Source organism: Protobothrops mucrosquamatus, unplaced genomic scaffold, assembly GCF_001527695.2.
Source record: "Protobothrops mucrosquamatus isolate PMUCROS unplaced genomic scaffold, P.Mucros_1.0 scaffold3876, whole genome shotgun sequence".
NCBI lineage: Eukaryota > Metazoa > Chordata > Lepidosauria > Squamata > Viperidae > Protobothrops > Protobothrops mucrosquamatus.
Window position 1 is genome coordinate 33,648 of NW_015389826.1, and position 12,042 is coordinate 45,689.

The 12,042-nt window shown below is 38.2% G+C and overlaps 1 protein-coding gene across 1 annotated transcript in view; it reads right to left on the reverse strand.

Annotated features, from left to right (window-relative positions):
• Positions 1-10,230: 10,230 nt before the first annotated feature.
• Positions 10,231-12,042, reverse strand: part of UNC5D (unc-5 netrin receptor D) — an 80,725-nt gene continuing 78,913 nt past the window's right edge. The window contains exon 14 of the mRNA XM_015827693.1: positions 10,231-10,435. Within this exon, the coding sequence (XP_015683179.1) occupies positions 10,231-10,435 (205 nt within the window). The remainder of the gene's footprint in view (positions 10,436-12,042) is intronic.

Consider the following 12,042-nt stretch of genomic DNA (forward strand, 5'->3'; position numbering starts at 1 on the left):
AAGAAATTGGAGTCCAGCCAGAACTGTAATCCAAGTAGGAATCTCAAACAAGATCTTCCCTAGTTTTCACCAAGTTAAAGGGAAGGGGGAAGCATATTCAGACTTGCAAGGTTCTGTTACTTTAACTTTATAATAAATGTAGTATTAATTTGCATGACTTTGGTTTCTGAGTCTGGCCTGCCTTGGAGGGCTGATTAGATGGATTTTATGAAATAAACTACAACTGACCAGAGCCAGATAACACATTAACCAACAAATCTCATTTTACAAATCACAATGTCGGGACTAACCCAATGTATTTTTGTTGCGTTGATTGTTGTATGCTGCCCAGAGGTCTTTTTTTTTTTTGTAATATGGACGGCCATATAAATTTTATAATTAAATCAATATTATGTCATAACCAAGTAGATTACTCCTACCCAAAATTGTATGATTACTGGTTCTTGGGAGACCAAATGTGAAACAACAAAAAGTTGCGTTGAATATTTGCTAATATTTTGAAAGAGAATGACAAAATACCCACAAAATGATGAAGGGGAATCTTATACTGATCTAAGCTGTGTGGTGCCCAAGAAGTACATGGGTCTTTTCCATTGTATAATTTTTTCCCAAAATGTATGACATCTTCCTATAATTCAAGGGAAGTTATGCTCTCATGAGCATGCTTCAACCCAGGAAATAGGATAGCTAGGGAGACTGCAAAATGAAGAAGAAACATGCAACCAACTAGGCAATTCAGCAACACACTTGCTGACATTTTGTACTAATAAAATAAGGCTCAGATTGGAATCAAGAAAAAAAAAGAAATCTTAATTGCCCAGGGAATGAGATAGAAAACCAAAGCTTTTCTTCCTGCAAAGAAAAAAAACTTTCAGGAAGCTGGAACATAGAATACCATATATTTTCAGGAAAAAAAATGGTAGGCTATGGGCTCTGAAAGCCATCTACCTTCCTTTTTCAAGTTAAGCGTTGTCATTGCTTTGCCTGGGAAATTACAGTGTTTAGAAAGCAGCAAATATTCCATGGAGTTATTTAATAGTTCCCATAAAAATACCACTATCAAGTGAAGCCGTGAGAACTTCCAGGGACAAAGCAAAGAGACTATGAATCATCCTTACATTATAGGTAACTAGTAATGTTCACAGGAGATGGTCAAGGAAGACAAGAAGACAGACATAATACTGTGATTGAAACTCTCTTCTTTTTATGCGAATAAACAATGCACATAAAAATGAGCAAAGCTTCAATCACTCCATTGTGACTCCCCCTGTTGGGGAAAGAAGGGTTTCTAAATTTGATAAATACATATAAATTATGGTCATTCTGTTGACTTTCTTGACCATACCCTGCGGACACCTCTGCAGGTAAATCAAATCAGGTGCAGTTTGGCTTTCATTAACTAGCAGCAAATTCAAATTATATTGCTTGACCTTTTATTGATTTACAACATCATCCAAGGAAGATTTCCTTGAGTAAGCAGCAGCACAAAATTAATTCTGATCCTTTATGGTTTGAGTAACAGAAATGGAACTTGGATGAAACTGGAATAAATTTGCAGCTTGATTTCCATTGCCAATTTCTTATTTAATAGTGTGATTCTTTCAAGGTATTAAGGTAAATTGTTTATAGCACTTGTTCAGTTAATGTACTCATATACGTGACATATTCTCCTAACTCTAGATACAATAGTGCTCAGAAAGTAATATACTAAGGAAAATTGTGCACCATAAAATATAGAAATGTCCTTTGTTATCCACCAAAATTCCATTCCCACCTTATGGCTACTGAAAATGATATCACAAATGAGACTTTAAAAACTGTGTGTTCTTTTTCTAAAAAAAAAAAAAGTTCATCCATTACTCTGCACATGTTCAAAGCAACAACAACATTATACTACAGATCTATGAAAGGCTTGATTTATGGACTAAGGTCTGGCGTTTAGCAACCATCGGAATAATAATATTTCACCCATAGACATTAAATAAATAAATAAATAAATAAATAAAAATAACGAAGATCATAATAATGAATAATGAGGTCACAAGGGATGGCCATCCATATCAGAGAAATATACATATAGAAATAAGCATTATATTAAAGGAAAACCACGGCTGAAGAATTTCTGGAAACCATAAAGGTGCATACCAAGAAAATACAAGTTAGGGGTGGGGGAAGGGCATGAAATATATAGTAATTTTGATGAAGTTAGTTTTAGATGAATCCACTTATTTGGTATCTATGGAGATTCTCCGTCATCCAGGTCATGGTTGTCCCCAAACTGCTTTTTCAACAGGCAACTGGACTTTCTTTGTTTCTCTAGAACTGAAGAAGCTTCTTGGATGAGAAGTGAAATGTCTTCAAGGGGGAAAAAAAACCCAAAAAGTCCAGTTGCCTCTTGAAAAAGCACCCTTGGGACACTGATTCGCTGTGGAAATCGAAAATAAATTATTGTTAAAAATAAAACAAACGTGTACAGATAAGACATCATCCATATTTAAAAGCTGTGTGCATGTCTCACAGCCAGTTTGGTTCTAGGGGTTAAAGCACCAGGCTAGAAACTCTGGTGGTGTCTTAGGCACAAAGTCAACTGGTAACCTTAGAGTAGTCACTCTCTCTCAGTCCTAGGAAGAAGTAGACAGGCAAACCACTTCTGAAATCTTGCCAAGAAAACTGCAGGACTTGCCCAGATGGTCACCAGGAGAGAACACACAATGATGTATATTCTATTCTATATCTTAGTGTTTAAGTGAAAGCTCTTTCTCACCAACAATTTGTTTTTCAGATGCTAATGATGGGTGACAACAGTAGTACAGAGAACCATTTTAATTTTCAGCAGATCAATCTGGATTCAACTGTAGTAACCTTCTCTCAAGCAGTGAAAGTAAAATTCTGTAACCAGGTGCAAGGTTTTACATTTGCTCGCTTCAAATGTCAGTTGTGAATTGCATTTCTGATCTCAAGAAGGGCTTTTCTCTTTTATGAAGCAAGTGCTTTCTTGTCTTCTGTGAAGCAAGTGTTTTATAATTAGAACTTTTTTTTAAAAAAAAATAGAAAAATAGAACACTTCTGGAACTAAGGCAGCAGATACGGTGGATAACATTTTAGCCTTTTGATGTCTCTCGTGCTAAACACTTCTCTGTTCATAGAATCCTTGGTGCTGTCTGAGCTTGGTTGTTTGATTGCAGGTATTGCATTAGCCAACTAGGGCATGAATGAGATTACCTAGTTGGGTAAGGAAACATCTACGAGTAAGCAACCAAGTTCCCAGAGCACTAAGGACTCCACCATTCAATCCTGAGCCACAAATATTCTCTTCTGTTGTTTGTTTCTGATCCAGCTATACTCACAGTATTGGGGATCAAAGGCCTGTTGAATTAAGACAGCAATCCTAGATATGTTTATCTGGAAATAAGTTCTATTCAGCTGAGGGTTGTCCCCAGAGTATGCTCCCAAAATATCAACCACAATTGTGCAATTAAATTCCATATTGCACATGAAAGATCGAAAAGGAAAGCATTGATCACATCCCTGCATCCTCCATCTTATTTTTTTTTTTTACCATATTATGTTGACATACATGTCATAGCTCAGCAGGAGTTCCGTGAATGTCCACACATTAGAATACATTTGCATGGCATTCAGATTTGATTATACATTCATGTAGCTTTGTGATTTTGCTTTTTCAAGAACATTTTTTTGCTGAAATGTAGTATTGGCTTTGTACCCATCTTAGCTACAAAGTACTAACAGGATGTACCTTATCCTTCTTTCTGAATTCTTTCTCCAAAAATCTGCAGACTCCCTGGTTTCTCATGCTTCCATTCAATCCTAGGTTAAGGGAAGTTGTACAGGAGTGAATTGTTGTTGTTAGTTGCGAAGTCGTGTCCGACCCATCGTGACCTCATGGACAATGTTCCTCCAGGCCTTCCTGTCCTCTACCATCTTCTAGAGTCCATTTAAGCTCACGCCTACTGCTTCAGTGACTCCATCCAGCCACCTCATCCTCTGTCGTCCCCTTCTTCTATTGCCCTCCATCTTTCCCAGCATTAGGCTCTTCTCCAGTGAGTCCTTTCTTCTCATTAGGTGGCCAAAGTACTTGAGTTTCAACTTCAGGATCTGGCCTTCTAAAGAGCAGTCAGGGTTGATCTCCTCTAGGACTGACCGGTTTGATCGCCTTGCAGTCCAGGGGACTCGCAGGAGTCTTCTCCAGCACCAGAGTTCAAAGGCCTCAATTCTTTGACGCTCAGCCTTTGAATTACAAATCTTTATTGCAGAATCTTGCACTTACAGAAAATAAGACACACACACCCAAAAGCAACATCCCTGTCATTTTCAGCATGAAAAGCAATCTGAAAAATCCACCTTTTTCCAAAGGAAATCTTTTTAAAAAGAAAACAAGAATTGGATAGTATTTGATAAATACATGTTTTCATCTGCTAGTGTTTCTGCCTCCTCTCACCTCATAGTAATTCTAAAACCTGAAATTGAAAAAAAAATAAAAAATTGCCACCAAAAGAACATTGCGTTTTTAATGTAGAGATTTTGACGATGTTACTTTTGAAGCCTTGTTGACTCTAGATGAAAATCCTATAAATTTCAAAGGCATGAGACCAACTTGGTGCCCTTACATGCAAACATCATTTATCAATATAAGAACCCCATAAAAGAAGTGCATGGCATGGACACCTATCAAAAGTTGTTGGGTTTTTTGGGGGAGGGGGGGAAATAGAAAAATGGACATTATATTAAAAGGCAGAAAACACATTTTAATAAGGAAAAAGCTAGTGTTTTCTTGCCTTCTAAATTGCTTAAGAATTTTCAGAAACTTATTAAACATATTTTTTTTTAAAAAAAACCCTGATGTTTCTGTTTAGTATGAAAGCTTTGCACAGTACATGTTGAATCTTACCATACCTTTTTGTAAGAAAGTTTGGAAGTGTGAACAAGTGTTGAAATTTGAGAAGATTTTTATAGTCATAAATGGGGAGAAAAGGTGGAACATCCAGTGGAACACTTTGTTAGCCGTTGGGCATATTGTTTTTCCTATTTAATTAACATCTACCATATTGAGGTGAAATAAAGCCTGGAATTATTGGATTATAATTATCTTTATTTCTAAACCCATGAGTATTTTCTCAAAAGTGGTGCATTTTTCTAGGCACTCATAGGAGCATTTTTAATATGAATGTCTCCTGTTTTTCCTCTAAGCATTTTTATGGCAGTACATAAGGCCTTATGAGATTAGGGCTTTGTTGTTATCTAAATTAAACAACATCTGTTTTTGATGATTATTCACAGCTCTCGGAACCAGGTTTGGTGCTTCCCTTTTGGCCAAATGGAGATGCTTTAGAAGATGACACCCTCACCACTTCCTGCTGCTACTGCCTTGATCTCCACATGGACATCTGGCTGAACCTTCCCTGTCTATTGGTCTTGGATCCAGGCTGCTCTAAAGACCAATGCAAATGGTCCCAATGGGACACCAGGACCACCACCATTGACAAAGTGATCTGACATCAAGGTTCAAGATGTGTGTGCCATCAAGAAAACTGGACAGAAGGGTCTCACTCTCTCTGAAAGAGATGGACAGTTTCACTTCAGGTTGTCAATTTAACTGACTCTTGTAAACCAGGCTAAAATGGTCAGATAACATCTGTGGTACAGGGACCTAATTTGTGTTTAGACATACTGTGACTGAATTGGTTTGTCACAGCTGCTTGTGGATTGTCCATGGATTTACTAGAGGATACAGCCTTTTCTTTTGCAAGGGGCATCCTGAGCCAATTAGAAGTCTCCTTCAAAGAAGAGCAGTTCCAAAAATTTTCCTGAAGAACTGCTCTGCATCAGTGCCAAATGTGTGGATAGCAGAGCGACCATGTTCTAAATGTGCTGAAAATAAGCATAGGAGTTTAGGACATTGAAATTGTCCTTGCCAGTTATAACTGTTGGAAACCTGTGTACTCTTTGGCACATTTTGTACTTTAGTATATATCATATTTCCTTAATATAATTTATACTGTATTGCAAATATACCCTCTTCTTAATTTGCACATTTGTATGCATTGTGCATGCATCATTATTTTTTCTCAAGTTAATTTCCTTAATATATATCTTTTTGACACCTTTGTCTCTCCCTCCTATGAAGAAACCTCTGGAGAAAGAACATTGAATTCTTGAGAAACATCAGAAATGATCATTAACAATTTAACATTTTACTGAAGATACTTGCAGTCTGCAGGATGTTTATTACTACCCTGGAAGTTGAGCAGCCCAATTCATTTTCCTTTCCTTTATTCCATGAAAGATATTCCATGAAAATTAAGAAGGCTCAAAGCTTTTCTAATGCAGGTAGAACCAAAATGGACACAAAGTGTAAATATCTCAGGGGCTGCCACAAAGAAGAGGGAGTCAAGTTATTCTCCAAGGTGCCTGAAGGCAGGACAAGAAGCAACGGGTGGAAACTAACCAAAGAGAGAAGCAACCTAGAACTAAGGAGAAACTTCCTGACAGTTAGAACAATTAACCAGTAGAACAACCTGCCTCCAGAAGCGGTGAATGCGCCAACACTGGAAGTTTTTAAGAAGAAACTGGACAGCCATTTGTCCAAAATGGTATAGGGTTTCTTGCCTGAGCAGGGGGTTGGACTAGATGACCTCCAAGGTCCCTTCCAACTTTATCATTATTATTGTTAAATAGCCCAAACAGTAAATAAAGAGGTAGCAGGAATGATAACAAAATTAGTGTTAGTGAGCTTTGACTGCACAAATAGCAATAACACTTAGACTTATATAACATTCCATAATACTTTACAACATTCTCTGGGTGGTTTCCAAAGTCAGCATCTTGCCCCCAACAATCTGAGTCCTCATTTTACTGACCTCAGAAGGATAGAAGGCTGAGTCAAACCTGAGCTGGTGAGGATCGAACTCTAGGCTGTGGGCAGAGTTTGCCTGAAATATTGCATTCTCACCACTGCACTACCATATGTAAAAACCCAAATCAATATAACATTTAGCAGTATGCCAAGAGAGTACTAATGCTTTCTGTCTGAGGATCTGGTTGTATGATAAAATTTAGCCCAGAAATCCCGTTAGTGAATGGGCATCTTATTTCTTGGAGATGTTCAGCAGCAAGACTGATGTGGTTAGATTATTTAGAAAGGCTAGGGAGGAACAAATCTATAACCTCATTTAATCAGGACTGGCATTAGACCCTTGTTTCCATAGCATATTTTACTGGCTTCTGTGTATAACTGGAGAGAGAACCACAGACACCATGCTAAGTTTAAAATTATAATGGTGATAGCTGCAACAACCGAAAATCAAACATCTAATTTGAGAAATAGAAGATTGATACTATTGCTGATTTTCAAATAATCAGAAGTGAAAGAAAAAAAAGATGATTTATAAGAATTATTCTGTCACAATTTCTCAAAAGCAAATGAAGAGGCCATCTTTTCTAAAAAAAAAAAACAAAATAAAAACTATTCCTTTGAAGAAAACTATGACTTCAAACTATGATTTAGAGCAGACTTACTGTAAACAGTGGGGCAATTATTTTACATCACTTATGACCAAAGGCTTCAACAAATCTAAGTCTCTTAAGCCTGAATCTAACACACTATGGGCAAGAGAATTTGGCAGAAGCACATTCTTTGATTTTATACAGAACTGTTTAACAGAGATTTAAAATATTTTTAAAAGCTTTCTAGGGCCTTTCTGATTTTATACCAACAAAGAATGAGCCAGATCAATGTCTTTTTGAAAGCATCTCAATCAACCCAACTCTAAGTCAGAACAGTTTCTTGAGCATGTATCTTAAGGAAATGGGAAGACAACTGCACAAAGTCAAAGTTTTGGATCATCTAATCCATTACGTTTGACCGACTGATAGTACAGTAAAATATTCTCTGGAGTCTTAGAGAATTTTGCCAATCCAATCTGGAGATGGTGGAGACTGAACTTCTGGAAGGTAATTTATATAATCTACTGTACTCACTTTTTCTTAAAAAATCTAAAATTCATTGACTCTGGTTATAATTGACCCATTTCTTCTACTGAACAGCTTCTTTCACCTTCCTTACTACCCAGGAGCATCAACCAAAGATATAAGTAAGAAGTGTGGACTTCTTAAAGTAGGAGTCTTCAAACTTGGCCCTTTTATGACTTGTGGACTTCAACTCCCAGAATTGCAAGTCATAAAAGGGCCAAGTTTGAAGACCCTTGTCTTAAAGTATAAAATCTCTGCTCTGTATATTATTTGAAGGGCACCCATCTTACCAATGCACATAATGAAAAATACTTCAACTATGAAACCAATAATCAAATAACCAAACAATCATAGTTTGATGCAATTCCTTTGGTGCTGCCTGCTATGAAGAACCTTCTCAAAAAACAAAACAAAAAAAAAAAACCAAGTAGCAAAGGCTGCCCTTTGTGTAATATCAGCAGATGTTGATTTTGATCAGGGCAATAATAAGGCGAGTAAGAGCTGTGTATAATTTTGACCACCACTGCTCAGATAAAATCAGGGATATCTCCATCTTTATAGCAAATGCTTTTAGAATGAAAAAAAAGAAAGAAAAGAAAATATGTGTATTCTCCTGCATTATTTCTACTAGTACTCACTCGTTTGAGGAAAGAGAATTGGCTTTAGATAAAGTGTTCAATGGAAAAGAGAATTTCAGACGCATTCTCACAGTTGGAACATGGAGCCCTTTCATTTACTCAGTTCTGAGACCACCAAAGGCTCTATCCTTTATTATACAATCATTTTTTCAGAGGTCTGCAACCTCCCTGACTTTTTATACTTCATATATGAGATGTATAAGGTCACCCAACTCAAACCATGAGACCCTGGGCAACACACAACAAACAAATCTCAAGGAAAAATGCCAGGAGAAAACTCCAACCATGGATCTTTTTCAGGAGGCTGGATGTAGAGAGACATATCATAGAAAATAATCCCAGTAATAGAGCCAGTGATGGGATTCAGCCAGTTTGCACCATTTCGGCAGAACCTGTAGCTAATTTTTTGTTGCCCAGGCCCAGAATGGACTTCTGGAAGCGGCATCCACACCGAGAACCGGTTGTTCACATATCTGAATCCCCCCCACCAAACAGAGTCCATCCATTACTTATAAAATCAGCGGAAAAGCATATCAAGACAAATTTGAAATAAATTCTCAAGTATTTTGATATTAAAGTGGTGTATCAGATGCCTCTTTCGCAAAAGAAAAGGTTTAAATTGCTGCTTTCCACATAACCTAAACACAAATAAAACTGAATCATCAATAACATTTTTTTTAGAGTTCTGTTTACATAACCTCTTGAATTTCTCAGTTAGAATGAATGTATTTAGTAAAAATACAGTTTTTTCTCAAGTCGGGAAACTGTTCCTTCTTCTCCATCCACCCAAGGCCATTTTTTTTTAAAAAATGTATACGTTCATAACCTCTATCCTTTAAAAATGGACAATATTTCTAAAGAAAACTATGCAACTAGCATTTTTATCCAAATGGATAAAAAAGAGAGAAAACCTTCAGAAATAGGTTTTAAAATATATTTCAGGAAACATTTTGCTTAGCTCTAAGCCCTCAAAATTAGTCCAAAACATAGCAATATATTTCTGTGCATTCTCTACCATTGGTGTCAGCAGTAACCTCAAATCCTTGCCTATGCCCCCCATATGATCATAGTCATCAAAGAGACTTCATGCTTCCTATTTTTAAGTTACAAACTAACCCTGTAAGTTGATTAAACAAACAAAAAACAAGCAACTCAAACACGCCCCCTTGCTCCACACACACACACACACACACACACAAAGACAATTCCAAGCATCTGCAACAATTTCATATTTTCTTTGCTTGTTTGAAGCACTGTGTATTCATACACACTTTGTGTCTCAAGGATTGTTAGCACACAAGCACAGAATTTGTTTGTGTACATGCAAGTGTGTGTATGTGTGTGTGTGTGTGTGGAGGGGGGAGGGGGTGTTTTTTTTTTCCTTTTTGTCCAGCATAGAAAAGTCTCTGTGTAATAGTTGTGGTTTACCAGCTTCTTCTGTTCCTCCAAACGGGACGTGGCTTGAGGGCAGAAGGAGTGACCCACAGAGTGAAAGTTGGTGCAAATGCATGGGGTGAAATCAGGACGTGTGGCTTCTTCCCTGTGAACAGGAACTCCATTCCAGTGCAAGCTTGCTCTTGACTCTCTGAAAGAAAAGCAATGGCTAAAGTCCATTTTGTCTGCTGTAGCTGAAGTTGGATTCCTCCATCTGAGTTTCTGTAAGGTTAGAAATTTGGGATTGTGTCCTTCCTATTTCTTCCAGAGCACAAGCTAGAGAGTCTAAGTCACCATCGTGCTGGTGTCTGGCTTCCCATAAGTCCAAAATGACCGCAGAGGGGCTGTGGTGTGTAGCAAAATAAGACAAATTCCTAGAGAAAAACAGAAGGCAAAAAAAGGAAAGGTTAGAGTAGTAAACGAAGAGAGGCAGTCTAAGATGCAAATTGAAAACTGAACTCCTGTAGGCAAAGATTCTCACAAATTTTGGCACTGGTTTCAAATGACCCCTTCTCCTCTAATAATGCTCCATTCCAACTTGGATCAACCCCCAATTTTCTCAGCTCAGTTCATCTTTTACTCTCCCTATCTGTTAACTTTGCAAACATTATTGGTTTTTGGGACAAACTGAATAATAGGGTGAGGTGGGGAGGCTAACCAATACATCTACTTCTTGCATGTAGGCTCAAGAAAATGATTTCCTCCAAGGAAGGAGATCATCTCTTCTGTCATGTTCTGTTGTATATAGGATGGTATAATGGCTTCCATTCAACTAACAGATTTCTTCCTAGATGTTCTCGTTGAACACTCTCAGAATTCTTCATGGATTCTTTCATATATTTGATCATCGTGTTTCCAATGCCTCCATGCTTTTTGAGATAAGCAAGAAGGGGCTTTTCTGTCTGCTAGGACTTCCTGCCTGAACTTTGCATGAAGACAAACCTAATCTGCATTGCTGGCAAAAAAAAGTAAAATGATACTGAAGCAAAGGAATGGAGTTGGAAGCTGGAATGCAACATCTGAAAGCCTGATGGTGTTTTACTCCTGCTCTAAACCATAACGTTTATTGCTTCCAGTTCCCCTACCTTCTCTTGAAGTCCTGATGTTTTATCATGGTGATACACTGTCCCATAATGCTTTACAGCACTCACTGGGTGGTTTGCAATGTCAGCGTGTTGCACTCAACAATCTGGATTCTCATTTTACTGACCTCAGGAGGATGGAAGGCTGAATCAACCTTGAGCTGGTCAGGATTGAACTCCAGGTTGTGGGTAGAGTTTGCCTGCAATATACTGCATTCTAACCACCACACCACCAGGGCTCTTCATTCTTTTGTTTATGATCATTCTGAATAGGAAACAACTTGAATAATCAAAGCCCCTTTCTTTATCATTAAAGCTGCATGGTCACATTGCAAGGGCTGTGTATCATCCCCACTGTATGAGAGTATCACTTTCCAAAGAAGACCATATAGGGTTATGTCTCCTCCCCAGACGCCTTTTGTTCTCACTATGGGAATATAATGCTGGATTGGCAACCAGGTTACATTTAACCTAATTATAACCTTCCTAACACTTTAGTGCTAGGGACAGGAACTCCTTTTGCCTTCCTATAAAAACCTGTAAAGGGAAATAATCGGTGGCTCTTGGACAACCCAAAGATCTTCACTCAAACACAGCTACAAAATTATAGATCTTCAGGGAAGCATTATTACTTTGCCCTCTAAAACAGTGCAAATGCATCGAGCCTCCATAAGTCTTAACAGACGTTTATTGAAGCGCACCTTCCGGGTGCGCTTCAAGGTGCTGACTATCATCTTTAAAGCGCTCCATGGCATCGGACCTGGCTACCTTCGAGACCGCCTCCTGCCACAGATTACCTCCCACCGACCTGTACGCTCCCACAGAGTGGGTCTCCTCAGGGTGCCGTCAGCCAGACAGTGCCGGCTGGCGACCCCAAGGGGGAGGGCCTTCTCTGTGGG